The 15,736-nt window shown below is 34.6% G+C and overlaps 1 protein-coding gene across 9 annotated transcripts in view; it reads right to left on the bottom strand.

Moving 5' to 3' along the window:
* Window positions 1-15,736, bottom strand: part of LOC126814483 (GATOR complex protein WDR59) — a 70,830-nt gene that overhangs the window by 38,027 nt on the left and 17,067 nt on the right. For 7 of the 9 annotated variants that reach the window (XR_007677623.2, XR_007677624.2, XR_007677622.2 and 4 more), the window contains exons 9-11: window positions 13,335-13,415; window positions 11,508-11,667; window positions 10,634-10,713 (exon numbers count right to left, since the gene is read on the bottom strand). Coding sequence is in view for 5 of the 9 variants with exons in the window: in XM_050539632.2 (XP_050395589.2) it covers window positions 10,634-10,713; window positions 11,508-11,667; window positions 13,335-13,415 (321 nt within the window). In the remaining 4 variants the exon portion in view is untranslated. Of the gene's footprint in view, window positions 1-4,189; window positions 4,344-4,494; window positions 4,629-10,633; window positions 10,714-11,507; window positions 11,668-13,334; window positions 13,416-15,736 lie in introns of those variants that run through there. The other 2 variants (XM_050539639.2, XM_050539638.2) reach the window with 2 other exon arrangements.

Raw genomic sequence — 15,736 nt, 5'->3', positions numbered from 1 at the left:
TCAGATTAGCGCTCGTCTTCAAACAGACACTGGTGTGAGAGTGAGTGGCCAGACGATTCGGAATCGACTGCATAGGGGTCACCTTCGCGCCCGACGTCCTCGCGTGATCCCTTGTTTGAGAGATCATCACATTCAGGCAAGACGTTGTTGGTGTAGGGATCGTCAACACTGGGATAATTGACGCTGGAGCAATGTGATGTTTTCAGATGAGTCAAGGTTCACTGTTGATTTTTTGGACAGACGTAGGAGGGTGTGGCGTCGTCGAAACGAGCGCTTCCAAGACGTTAACGTCATCAGACATGATCGATTTGGAGGTGGTTCTGTTATGGTGTGGGGAGGCATCACTGTTGCTGGAAGAACGGCTTTACATGTTGTTGCAGGGCGTGTTACAGGCCAGTACTACCGGGACAACATCTTGGCAGTCCATGTTGTGCCGTTCGCACGACGTCATGGCCGCCGTTTCATCTTCCAGGATGACAACGCAAGATGTCACAGGGCCAGGATCGTTACAGGTTACCTCCAACAACAGAACATCACCACATTACCTTGGCCAGCACTGAGTCCCGACCTCTCCCCCGTCGAGCATGTCTGGGACATGCTTGGACAGAGGTTACGTCAACGTCAACAACGTCCTACCAATGTCCAAGAACTTGCTGCTGCGTTGCAACAGGAATGGGACAATCTGGACCAAAATGACCTTAGACGTCTCATTAGGAGTATGCCACGTCGGATCAATGCTTGTTTGGCAAACAGTGGAGGATTTACCCGTTACTGACTTGGTTGTGATGCTGTGGTAACTTTGCTGTTTGACCCCGGGTATCATTTTACCCTTATAATGGTCAGTCTGTGCCTTACTTAGTCTAACGATCATTTGGAATAAATCGATGAATGTGAACTTCATTTCATTTTGTCATTTGTTTCTTCGTCAGTTTCATTAGGTGACTTTAATAACACTTAAAAATCAAATATCCCCTACTTTTTTTGAACACTATATATACCGGTACGTAACTTCCTGTAAGTTAAGGGTAAGTGGTATTCAAAGGCAGTGTTAAGTATTGAATTTTCCTTTAAAGTTAAGCTCCCTTACATTATAAGTATAAGTGTTTAGTCTTTTAGTGGTATTCAAAGGCCAGTTTAAGTGAGAAAAATCCACTTAACTTTAAGTGACCTATGGGAGGTACATTAAAGTTAAGTGAGATTATAATGACTTCTTTTAACCGGAGTACACAATGTAGTAGCAGGCCTGTAATGTCGATTTTAAAAGTTAGGGAACTGAGACTGAAACGAAGACAAGTTTATTTGTTAGAGATGCTTACAATTATACCTGTCGTTCACTTTCAGAGCATTTTGGCAACGGTAATATGATACAAATGGCGATCTGTTTTCTCGCTCAAGATAATATGATTTGAAATAATGATATCTGATAGGCATGCCGTATATGAAGCCACAGTAAACGGAATTCAACTATCAAAATATTTAATTCTCTTTGAAAGGAACTGTGACGGCCATTTTCATTACACATATTACCATTTTTTTGTTTTTTTAAAGGCGAAACAAAACATCAAATAATCGCCGATTGAATTAATCATTAGGAGTAAATAATGACTTGAGATAGGCTTTATGTATATCATTGGAAATTATCAATCAACTAATCATTAATAAAAGACAAATGATTAGTATTACTCATCGACGCGATCCGGATTATCAGCCAGTTGATTAATTTATAGTATTTTCCCATGTGATTGACACTCAATAATGGTTAATCCAGGATAAATACGATTAGAATTTTAAGATAGTTTTCCACCAGTTCTCAAAAAGAATCAATCGCCAGTACCTCAAAACATTATCGTCAAAATCAAATTTTAATCGCCACTTGCATATTTTTATCCCAAATTGCGACTTTGGCGACCGACAGTGCTAGCCCTGTTAACATCTAATGATTAATTGACTAATTTCACTAAAATTCTGACTCATAAAAGATCTTGAAAATCATGTTCACATCTAATGATTAATTGACTAATCTCATTCAAATTCTGACTCATAAAAGATCATGAAAATCACGTTCACATATAATGATTAATTGACTAATTCCATTCATATTCCAACTCATAAACGATATCTCCAATATATGTTAAACAACAGGTTACATTATAATGAATTATTTTTCGACAAATCAATGGCAATAACCAGTGAATTATTGATGAATCAATTGACATACACCTCAACATAAAAGGTGAAAAATATTAAAACATTGCCATTAAACTGTCGGAAATGAAATGAAATGGGGTTTAACATCCTACTGTTCTGCTCTGAACTGGGCTAATGAAGACGGGCATACGCCATACAGTGTGCTATGAGGGAAATTTTGCCTGGACAGCGGCACTACGGCCTACTCTTATTTTGAATTCCAACTGTCAAGGGATCTTTTACATGTACGCCAATGTGTACACAGGACCTCGGTTTTTTGTCCCATCTGAACGACTGGGACAGTTGTCCTTGTCAGGCCCTCCGTCCTGCATCATTTAAACTGTCGGTTTTTGAGCTTTTAATTATATTTTTGGGAACATCAATCTGATTAAAATACAGATCTATATTTCGTTTCGTTTTCTTATACTTTCGATGGTCTACACTACATGAAGATCTGACAAGTTATAGCCATAGGTCACGTCAGGGGTCAAAAGACTGACTTATGACCCTATGACAACTCTTCCAGAACCAAGTGTAGTAAAGACAAGTAAAACAAATTTTGGAATATAAAAATGAAACAAAATAGGATCTGTGTTTTAACCAGATTGTGGGAACATGTGAGTGAATAAAACTGATCATATGTTTTTCTCACCAGCAGCTGCCAAGCAACATACGTACATATTTTGTAAGAGATGGATAGCAAGTAAGCTAAAAACAAAAAATTTATTTTTCGCACAATCAGGGGCCATAATTCAGGAAGTTATGGTCTGAAATGCGCGAATATAAAAATCGGATCAAAATTGTGACTTCTAGAGAGTCCACAACCTTAGTATTACATACTTTTATACTATTTGCGTACAAGAGAGTCCACAACCTTAGTATTACGGTACATACTTTTATACTATTTGCGTACAAGAAGCGGCCATTTTGTCCGGCAGTTTGAGTCAGATTTTTACAAAATTTGAACTCAACCTTCAATGATGTGGAACAGTGATATTTTTAAACGTTTTTTTTAAAATTGAATACAAATTGTGACTTCTAGAGGGTCCACGAGCTAAAAATGTGAATTTTCGAACAATCGGGGACCCTAATCTAGGAACTTATGTTCGGATATGCGTGATTATCGAAAGGAACCAAAATCTTTGTGTTATAAACATAAATTTAAAGTTTCATCAAAATTGTGGCCTCTAGACGGTACACAACCTTGATATACCTTGATACACAAGCTATAAACACGATTTTTCGTACAATCAGGGGCCATAATTCAGGAAGTTACAATCCGATATGCGCGAATCTTTGGGTTATCAACATGTATTTCAAGTTTCATCAAAATCGGATCAAAATTGTGACCTCTAGAATCCACAACCTTGATATACCAGATGTTTTACACTATTTGCATACGAGGGGCGGCCATTTTGTCTGGCAGTTTCGGCAGAGGGACCACAAGCTAAAAATGCTATTTTTCGTACAATCAGGGGCCATAATTCAGGAAGTTATGATCCGATATGCGCAAATATCGAAAGGAACCAAGATCTTTGGGTTATAAACAAGCATTTCAAGTTTGATCAAAAGTAGATGAAAATTGTGACCTCTAGAGTGTTCACAAGCTAAAACCACAATTTTACGTATAATCAGGGGCCAATCCATGAAGTTTTGATCCGATAAATGTCAATATCGAACGAAACCAAGATAATTTGGAGTTAAACCTATATTTCAAGTTTCGTCGAAATCGGATAAGAATTGTGACCTGTAGAGTGTCCACAAACAAATTGTCGGGAGGACAGGGGCGACGACAATATACGTCCACATGAAAATGTGCGTGTATAAAAATGATTATAAACATGTTGTTGACAGACACATGACCAATACATCTTCAATTCAAAACAGCTCAATGTTCCAAATACCAAATATACATATGAACAATCAATAAATTTATGAGGCCAATTTTAGCTATCAGTATTATGATTAAAATGAAAATCAATAACACTAATAATACAATTACCCTAATATCAGAAACTGAAAACGATGTTCTGCTTAGTTTCCATTGCCAGTTTATAATATTATCCAGTATACACAATGCCCTCATAAATTCTCCAGAAAACGTATAGTAACTTGAACTATATACATAAATTCTCCAGAAAACATAAATTAATTTAAACTATATAATAAATCTATGTATCCCTGGCAGACAACCAAAGATTATTCAGTTAACAAAGAACAGGAAAATTTATACAGTACTAACAAAAAGTGATGTTCAAGAAATATTATATTATGATACATAACTTGATCCCAGTGTTTTCAACTTACCTTTCAATCAGACTTAGTGTTGTTATTGTGCACTATATAAAAAAACAACACAGCCAAACCATTGATTGTAAATATACTTCGCAGGTACCAGCTACACGCTAAATGATTTTATATCCTTGTGTATTATATACATGTAGCTATTTAATATATCAATACCATGACATGTAATCTTATTTGAAATACCCAACAAGTAAACAACCTTTTGTTATTATTCCCATTCATAATACATGGAGTATTATCTAAATACTTCTGGGAAATGTTGATACCCTAGTCAATTCAGTCTTCAAATACTATATATTAGGAAAATACTTATCTACACAAAATAGGGTGCCCGATGCAGCAAAAATGTTCCCTACTAAAAATTGAACTTGACACCCGAGAATGTGCACGCTTCAGTGGCTTATCTCGAAGTAATTTCTGGCTAGTCATGCCGTGCGATAACACTCAGCGCAAGAGTCTAAGAGTCTATAAATAGCCATCGCACATGAGTGGCTGCCAGGCAGGATATGCCCACATTTTGCAAGAGATGGATAGAGAACAAGCTAAAAACAAACGCGATTTTTTGTACAATCAGGGGCAATAATCCAGAAAGTTATGCTCTGAAATGTGCAAATATCAAAAGGGACTGAGATCTTTGGGATATAAAAATAAGTTTTAAGTTTCATCAAAATCGGATAAAAATTGAGACCTCTACAGGGTCTACAACCTTCGTATACATACTTTTATGTGTACAAAGAGCGGCCATTTTGTCGGGCAGTTTCATTTTGATTTTCACAAAAATTGAATTCAACCTTCATTATGGTGGAATGGTGACATATTTAAACGGTTCTTAAAATTGGAAAAAAAATTGTAACCTCCAGAGAATTCGCAAGCTAAAAATGTGATTTTTCGAACAATCGGGACCATATTCCAGGAAGTTATACATACTTTTATGTGTACAAAGAGCGGCCATTTTGTCGGGCAGTTTCATTTTGATTTTCACGAAAATTGAATTCAACCTTCATTATGGTGGAATGGTGACATATTTAAACGGTTCTTAAAATTGGAAAAAAAATTGTAACCTCCAGAGCATTCGCAAGCTAAAAATGTGATTTTTCGAACAATCGGGACCATATTCCAGGAAGTTACGTTTGGATATGCGCAATTATCAAAAGGAACTAAGATCTTAGTGTGCAACGGTGATATATTCACACGTTTTTTTTTTAAATCAGATAAAAATTGTGACCTCTACAGGGACCACAAGCTAAAAACGTGATTTTTTGTACAATCAAGGGCCATAATTAAGGCTGGGAATCGATATGAAATTTCAATATCGATTATCGGCAAGAATTTGTCAGCGATTATCGATAATAATCGATTATCATTTTTCCGGAAAAATCCGAACTTTACCGATCTGTTATTTGTGTTGGTCGACACAGGCTACCACTATTTTGTTGTATTTGTTCTTCAACAGTCATGTTTAATAATAGTATTGTATAATAAAAATATTCCAAAACATCTTCAGTCTTTATTTCTGTTTATTTAAACACATTATATTTATTAATATTATTATACAATCTGTCAATACTCAATCGTAATAAAAAAACAAACAAAAGTAAATTGAAGTTATTTATCTTCATTACTAGAGTCCATGAAGGTAGATAACTGTTACATTTATTAGGTTACATTAGTCGGTTCCGTAAAAACCAAAACAATTCAATACCTCGCTTTTTGCCTTTCCCGGGAAAGAAGGGAGATAATTCTAATTTTACTATATATCACGTGCGATTGTCATTGTTCACAAAGTGTGTGACCTATTTTAGTTTCAACTAGTAATAACAACAAAAACAACGAAAATATTAAAATAATGTACTTAATCTTAAAGTTTAGTTTTTTACAATAATATATATTTAAAATGTGCCAGTTTGTAAGCAGAGGGGGAAAATAGTTGTTGTGTTGACGTTGTGTATTCATTCATTCGTCTGCTAATGCCAGACTACGGCAAGTTCAGTCATGTGAAAGTGACCGTAACTTGCCGTCAGAAGGTAAATATACCGATAATCGAAATTTGAATTTCAATATCAATTATCATATCGCTAAATAACTTCTACTGATTATCGATTGTATCGATATTTTTGCACAGCCTTAGCCATAATACAGGAAGTTACGATCCGATATGCGCGAATATCGAAAGGAATCAAGATCTTTGGGTTATCAACGCGATATTTCGTACAATCAGGGTCGCCATAATTCAGGAAGTTATGATCTGATATTCGCGAATATCGAAAGGAACCAAGATCTTTGGGTTATAAACATGCATTTCAAGTTTCATCAAAATTGGATCAAAATTGTGACCTCTAGAGTGTCCAGGGGCCATAATCCATGAAGTTATGGTTCGATACATGCCAATATCAAAAGAAACCGAGATCTTTCGGAGATAGACCTATACTTCAAGTTTTGTCAAAATCAGATAAAAATCGTGACATGTAGAGTGTCCACAAACAAATTGTGGACGGAAAATGTGGGTGTATAAAAATAGTGAAAAATCTACATTAACAGGCTTGTAAACACAAGAGGCCATAGTTTGTTGAATTCGTCTTCTATTTCTGAAATTAATTCATTTCTGGATAGTCTGACTCATGGTTAAATTTTTGGTATTTGAATATTTCAAAATTTCGCAATTCACCTTTGACATCTTTTTGCACCGACAAAATTGTTTACGAGTGAAAAATTCCCATTAACTCTTTGTAAATAATCGAAATAGGCCGCCGTTTCCTGAATTCGTCTCCTGTTTCTGAAATTAATACATTTCTGGTTAGCCTCCTTCCAAGAATGGAATATATTTTATATAACATTTCTGGCCTAAAGAGAGAGAGAGAGAGAGAAATGGGGTTTAACGTCCACTCGACACAGACTAGGTCATTTCGGGACTAAAATATGGTTTAATTTTATTTCAATAATTTGCTTGCGCATAGGGGTCTTTAGCAGTGGGAGGAAACAAGAGGACCCGGAGAAAACCCACGAGGTTGGACAGGCGACCCTACTCCTTGTCACGTACAACCGGGGATTCAAAACCACGCCAGTCGACTCAATGACAGACTTTATGATACAGTGCACGCACGCTAACCATTCAGCCATCCAACCCCCCCTGGCCTAAAGAAAAACCTGCAATAAGCAGATTTAGCTCTTATAACTACTAGATTTCACTTCAATATATGTTACTTCCTGTAAGTTAAGGGTAAGTGGTATTCAAAGGCAATGTTAAGTATAAAATTTTCACTTAAGTTAAGCTAAGCTAAGCTAAGCTGCCTTAACTGTTAAGTGTTTAGTCTTTTAGCTGTATTCGAAGGCCAGGTTAAGTGAGAAAAATCAACTTAACTTTTGCTGGGTGTAGCTGGCCTCAAACTTTATTTTTCATCATCAGCTTTGATGCTGTAGTGCCATAATAGTGTATAAGGTTACTACCACCGAGATGGTCACAAATATATTTATTTCCAATCATTTTTATCAATTTCGTATTGCTTAATCATTTTTACCACGACTGTCTTATAATAAAGTTTAATGCTAAAATTCATTTGTAAAATTTGACACTGTGTTGACATTCCATTGTAGTTTTCGACAAACATTTATACTGCCCTAAGAAACAAGGCATGATTTACTTTTTACAATCTATTCCCATAGACATATTTGAAGTTATCTGTGAATTGGCAGAAGTAGTGTTTGCAAGATGTTCTTGTCTTCGTTTCTGTATAAATATACAAATATATATAATGATTTCTGGACGCAGGGTGCCACCAATGTTTAAAGTTTTACAATTGATTTCTTGTATTACTTATTGCATTTTAATAGGTAGTATTTAGTCAGGTAGAAAATAACGTCATGTGCATCTTTCGTACCAGAGCCACAAACCAGACTGGAACAACATCCTAACCCTAGCATTCCATAAACACCAGAAGAAGAAGAGAAAAATTATAGAAGCTAACCAAATGATGACATGATAAAGATGGAGAAACGACAATAATATTAATTTGTTAATTCACAATATAGTCAAGGACATAGTTAACCATCCTGATGTAATTACAGGGCTTTATTTTTAGTTTTGTAAATTAATCAGTTAATTACCTTCATGTCCTTCTTTGTGCTGTTTACCTTATTAGTTATTTTTGTGTTAACGATATTAAGTTACCAATTGAACCAATCGCCCTGTATTGAAACAACCAAAGTCTTATGGTTTCCTTTTTTTAACATATAAATATTACCTTTTAGTTCACTATTATCATTTGTGCTTGATATCGTTCTATATGTGTACACACCAGTGATTGCTTTTCCATATAAATTGTGTTGTCTTTTTTTTAATGTGCTCAATCGCTAAATGCCACTCAAGGATCATTTTCGTACACACAATGTACCATCAATGCCGCAAGGCGTTTGGGATACTGAAGTGTAGGCACAGACTGAACTTCTATGAATTTCTCAAATGATAAACAATTCAGCCTAACTTTAAAGCCAAAAGGCCTTGCGTATAATTGCTAAGATGTTGTTTTATATTCGTTATACATTTTTAAAATAATAATGTTTACAATATCCGCCATTATACTACCACTATTCTATAAAAATTTTCGAAAACAACAGGATGCGTACACCGGACTATTATAATTTATACTCATACTATTTTCATATATTTTGATAAACATTTTCCTAGTAATCACAACTATATGATTTTAATAGAGTATAGTGCATTCTGCACACAGACAACTATCTTCTTCGAGAAAATCCCCAAAATAGTATACTATTTTGTAATGTGGTTATACTTCGTTTCACATCTGTTGTACACACAAAGAAAAAAAACCCCTTTTCAATCATATTAAATTGAAGAGGAATAAATGTTTCTCAAAATTATCGAAGTACAGTATTATTTGTATTAAGCAGCCACTCACATGATTTTTCATGACCAACAGCTTAAAGGGAGTGACCTCTTAATAAAATCTCAGTGTTTGTTAGTGCTAATATTAAGTAAATTTTACGTTTGAATGAATTGGGAGCAAACATCAGTAAATTTGACGGTCGCTGAAATTTGCTTGGAATGAAAATCCTTTAACTCAAATCCCTGATATAACTTCTGTAAACGTTTCATTTTGTACCAACATTGATGCTACTGTCTACCATTGTGATGTATTTGATAATATTTATCCATTTTTGAGAAGAAAATCCATGAATTAATTTATCTTATCAAAAAGGAACATGTCCAAAAAAGCATCGCTGAATTTGTCACTGATTTTCAGGGGCTGTAACTCTATATACAATATAGTAAGCGCTAAAACTTCTGTTCAGCAACAAAGTGGCAATGGAAAGACGGTAGATTTAGTTTATTGAATCATTATCACATAATGTTTTGTTAAGTGTGAAAACAATGATCGGGGTTTGTCATTTAATAAACCAGTTCTTTTTATCTGATCGGTGGCGGGCCTGATAATTAACTATTAATCAAGGGATTAGCGGAGGTGTTACGAAGCTGAAACTTGAAACGACAAGATGGTACATGTATCATTCAACAATGGCCGTTGAATAATGCTATTTGCTAAAATAATGCTATTTTATTAGTAAAATAGTGAGGAGTGACCGCTTATTAATAGAATATAATTTCTACAGGGGGGCGGGGGGAATTTATCCTGATCCCTTTCAAGGAGATGTCGCTGAATAGGAGTGGTTGCTCGTACAGATTCTACTGTATACTTAAGAGTTTTCGACTAAAATCGTCCATTTAGGAATTAAAATGTCGGCCAACTAGCTTAGTGTCTGTTCTCAAGTGGGAGCTAATTGTAGACAAACACTAGTTTAATATGAGTACAGTGGTGCTCTTAAGGGGACATAACATGCATGCTAAGATAGAAATTTGTGATTTTTGGCAGTGGCAGGTATTCCGTAAGTTAGAAATCAATCCTTTTTGGCAAATGTGGGTTTAATCAACTAAAATTTCTCCACATTACTGATGTTTGATACATGTAGTTGGTAAATATTTAACCCTTCAAGTGAAATTATGTTAAGTTAGTTAAAAATATATATAAAAAAAAAAAATTATATGATGGACAGACAGACAAAGAATTGGCAAGATGAACTGAAAATCTGATAAAAAACAAATAGATGTGACATAATATACTACCTTCTGTAATGCTGAATCTATTCTCCATATTCTTAAACTCTGATCACGTGACCATGTTACAAGCTGATAATCAACTTCATCTGAGAAAAATAAACTTTTTACAGTCAACATTAAAGACCAAGAGAAGCAGAAATAAAGATTATTTGTAAGAGGAACTTTTAAAATCTTTAAAATATTTGTAAAGCTAACGTTGTCAAACAATGAAACATACGTTCAAGGCAACATATCAACCACATTTGATTGAAATCTATCAAATAACTTTGAAGAAGTTGGAAATGTGTAAAAATTCAACATTTTTCCTGTTTTGGATGTCCCCACCCTGCCCATATTGGACCGATCTGTATCGTGTTCACAAGATTTCCTAAGTGAGAATATAAATGGGGGAATAACTCTGAATTCAATACTATTCATCCATTATTCATCACAAGCTTTAAAAGTCAAAATATCAAAAAACAAGGTTTATGTAATATATGTGTAATATATTGAAACATTGACAAAATAAAATCATTATGTATTTTATATTACAGGAACTTAGATAGGAATTTCAGGCAGAGGTCCGTGCTTATAACAAACCTCAATCCCAAAATAAATAGACGTCACTCATGAATTAGTTGCTCATTGATCTGTTAATAATGTATCTAGCAATGAAACAGTTTATCCCTCTGCATAACCCCAGAAGTCACAGTATGGATATAACGAAACTATATACGCCCCCTCTCAAACATGAGAGGAGTTATTGTTTCTAAAGTCTCATCCGATCAAATTGATTATCTCTGGTTAGCCTGAGCAGAAAATGCTCATTATCAAAGTCAGTCAACATTCATTCAATGATTATCTACACCAAGTTTGAACATTACAGTAATTATTAACTCACCAGGAGATTGTTTACGCCATTGAAAGTCTAAAACTACATCTTTATGTCCCATAAAGGCATGGACAGGTTGATTATGATTCTCTAAACTCCACAGATAGAGACTGTTTTCTCCTCGTCTTAACTGTGGTACTACTCCAGTCACTAAACCATCACCAAACGGCTGAAATTATGTACAACACGCCAACAGTGAGGCTGTCCCCAACCAAAATCCCGAAATAAATAGATGACACATATTAATTAATCGCACATTTATTTTTTCAAAAGTATCAAACAATCAAACTGATTATCAACTATACATTAAGTTTCATCACTCTCTATCAAAGAATCGACCAATGAAATTGCTTAGCTCAGTCATTGAACTCAGTCAAGACATTCACCTAATGAACATCTACATCATGTTTAAACATTCTACCTCAATTAAAAGCAGAGTTGTTATGTTCCAAAGTCGTGACCAATCAAATTGCATATCGCTCCTTAGCCTAAGCAGAAAATTCTCATCATCGAACTTATGATAATGATATGATGAATCTATATGCAGAGTTTCATCACTCTCACTTAATTATAACCAAAGTTATCGTGCCCCAAAGCATCAACCAATCAGATTGCTTATCTCTGCTTACCGTAAGCAGACAATGTTTATCACCGAACTTCATCAAGGCATTCACCTAATAACGCCTACACCAAGTTTAAACATTCTACTTCAATTAGAAGGAGAGTTATTGTGCTCCAAAGTCTCGACCAATCAAATTGCTTAATGCTTTGCCTACCCTGAGCAAAAAATGCTCATTATCGAACTTAGTCAAGGTATTGATGTGATAAAACTATACACCAAGTTTCCTCACTCTGACTTAATTTGAACTGAAGTTATCACATCCCAAAGCATCAACCAATCAAATTGCTTATCTCTGCTTACCCTAAGCAGAAAATGCTCATCTTCGAACTCCATCAAGGCATTGACCTAATAAACACCTACACCAAGTCTGAACATTCTAGCTCAATTAGAAAGAGAGTTATTGTGTTCCAAAGTCACGGCCAATCAAATTGCTTACCGCTCTGCTTACCCTGAGCAGAAAATGCTCATTATCGAACTTAGTCAAGGTATTAAATTATTGAAACCATACACCAAGTTTCATCACTCTCACATAATTATAACTAAAGTTATCATGTCCCAAAGCATCAACCAATCAAATTGCTTATCTCTGCTTACCCTTAGCAGAACATTCTCATCTTCAAACTCCATCAAGGCATTGACCTAATAAACACCTACGCCATGTGTGAACAGTCTTGCTCAATTAGAATGAGAGTTATTGTGTAACAAAAAGTGTGACGGACGGAAGAACCCATTTTAATAGTCCCCTGCTTTCTTTGAAAGGTGGGGAACAATAACAAAAATTCTATATGTGAATAAATTCATATTCATAACCTCAAATGTGGTCTTATTATGAAATCAAGGACTAATCTCCACAGAATGTAACTCGCTAAAAAAACAATAACCAAACAATGCAGTAAAAAAATATAAAATTACCAAATATGACCAGAGTCCATGCGTAGGCCTACTTAGATTTTGTTATATGAACATATTAATAATTTCTCTAAATGTTGAAATCCCCCCAGTAAATTGCTAGAAATTGTCTAGGCTGCCACTTTACAGTGCTCCTGAACAGCCCTGGAAATTACACAAGTCTATTGTGACAGCATCTCTCAATTTCAAAAGGTTGCCTGCTCCTAATGAAACTCCTAAACCAGATTGCTCGTAACTTATTTGACATGAGTAAGCTTTTCCCAAGTGGCTAATATATATATTTATTCAGTAAACATAAAACTCACTGTATATCTTGCTCTCCAAACTGGCACATCTTTTAAACTGATCATTCCTTCTGAACGCTGATGATTTTTCCAATTCCAAATCTAACAAAAACAGTAAAAATTATTTTTCTCAATATAATAAATGAAATAAAGAAAAGCTTACAACTGGAGTTTTGTCTACCACAGATTGTAAAGTATGATGAATTCTAGTATGTTCAGTTTACATGAGGCATTCATTAGCAATGCCAATTATTTATATAAAGTATATAAAATTATTTCAAAAGTCAGGACAATAACTTTGGATATACTTTGTGTGCCTCAATCCAAAAAAATAAACTAAAACATCTTCATACTCATAGGGTGTAAAATGTCATTTATTAATCATAAAACAAATAAATGACTGTAACAAAATTACAACAAGCCAAATAAATAGATGAAACATATTAATTAATCGCACATTTATTTTTTTCAAAAGTATCAATGAAATTGCTTAGCTCAGTCATTGAACTCAGTCAAGACATTCACCTAATGAACATCTACATCAAGTTTAAACATTCTACCTCAATTAAAAGCAGAGTTGTTATGTTCCAAAGTCGTGACCAATCAAATTGCATATCGCTCCTTAGACTAAGCAGAAAATTCTCATCATCGAACTTATGATAATGATATGATGAATCTATGTGCAGAGTTTCATCATTCTCACTCTCTATCAGATAGAATCAAAGTTATCTTGTCCCAAAGCTTAGCTTTAGCTCGAAATGTTAATCATTGAACTCAGTCAAGACATTCACCTAATGAACATCTACATCAAATTTAAACATTCTACATCAATTAAAAGCAGAGTTGTTATGTTTCAATGTCTTGACCAATCAAATTACTTATCACTCCTTAACCTAAGCAGAAAATTCTCATCCTCGAACTTAGTCAAGGTAATGATAAAATGAATCTATACTCAGAGTGTCCTCACTCTCACTTAATTAGAATTAATGCAGGGGACAATAAAACATTTATCAAAATGAGCATTATAAATCAGCAATAATTAAAATACATCTCCCACCTCCCTTTACCTATGAATCATGCTGGGCTAAATGAGAGCCCTCATTTATCCAAAGCTGGAACACAGTACATAATATGATGACTAGACCAACAATTCTTCAAAATTAGATCAAAATCAGTTCAGAAGTCTAAGTTAGTCACTAAAAGTCACTAAACTACCAGATTTCACTTAAATTGTTAAATATATGAAACTATTTGTAAGTTAAGGGTAACAAAGTCTTTGAATACTGATTTAAGATAACACACTGAACCAAGTGAGAAAATTTAGTATTTTCACTTAAAGGAGCTAAATAGCTAACATTTGGGACCTAGAAATTGACAAAAGTGGGTCTCAACGCATATAATACTGTAATATGAATGTATATAAACTGATTTACATTCAATGGTTTCCGTTTTTACTCCAATTTCAAATCAGTTATGTTCGGCGAAACATAAAGCCAACAGTCTCAAGCGAGTGCAAATTTCTAGCGTCTGGTTATTCCAGTCTACATACGCCGTTTGATTTGGTGCAATGTGTCTAGCCTCGTCCCTCGAATCTCTTGATAGAACTGGGGCTGAAGCGCATTATGGTACACGATTCGTGTACCAATGGTAAAATGTTTATTTTGTCTTAAATAAAGGATATCAAAAGCCCATATTTTTCCAGTAAGATCACAACATGAATGTTGATTTAATTTGACAAATAAATCGGGTTTTCAATGTTGAAGATTTTGGATGATATTGAGTTAGAGACTTAGCTACTTTAAACATACATTATGCAAGAGCTAAATCTGCCAATTACAGGTCTTTCTTTAGGCCTAAAATGTTATCTAAATTATTAATTAGATATTAAGTAACTTATCCAGACCATAATCAAGTCTTGATGTCATTGCTAGCCTGTGATATTTACTGGATTAGAATCTATCTGCTGCTCAACGCTCATTGATGATTAAATCAAAAGATAGGTTGCCTGGCAACTAAACATACGCCCACAGCAGCTAAATCGTCCGAGCGGTCGACAAGAGTTGTCGTATATTTGTTCTTTTGTAGGTAATAAGGGGGCATTTAATAGACAATTTCATACAGATGACATTATAATTTTCGTCGTTTGAGGGTTCACAAGGTTCTAAAAACTAAAACAAGGGCTGTAACTCTGGAACTTAAGTAATCTACAGAAATTGTTGAAATTCGACAAACTTTTTGGTTTTACTAATTCAAATAATACATATCAATTTCATACAGATCAGATGATAACTTTTGTCGTTCGAACGTTCACAAGGTTCAACAAAGTAAAACAAGGGCCATAACTCTAGAAGTAATTGTCAGAAATTGCTGACATTCAATAGGCTTCTTCATTTTACTAATTTAAATGATGCATATGAATTTCA

Source organism: Patella vulgata, chromosome 3 (assembly GCF_932274485.2).
Source record: "Patella vulgata chromosome 3, xgPatVulg1.2, whole genome shotgun sequence".
Lineage (NCBI taxonomy): Eukaryota > Metazoa > Mollusca > Gastropoda > Patellidae > Patella > Patella vulgata.
This window is presented reverse-complemented; position numbering and strand designations above follow the sequence as displayed.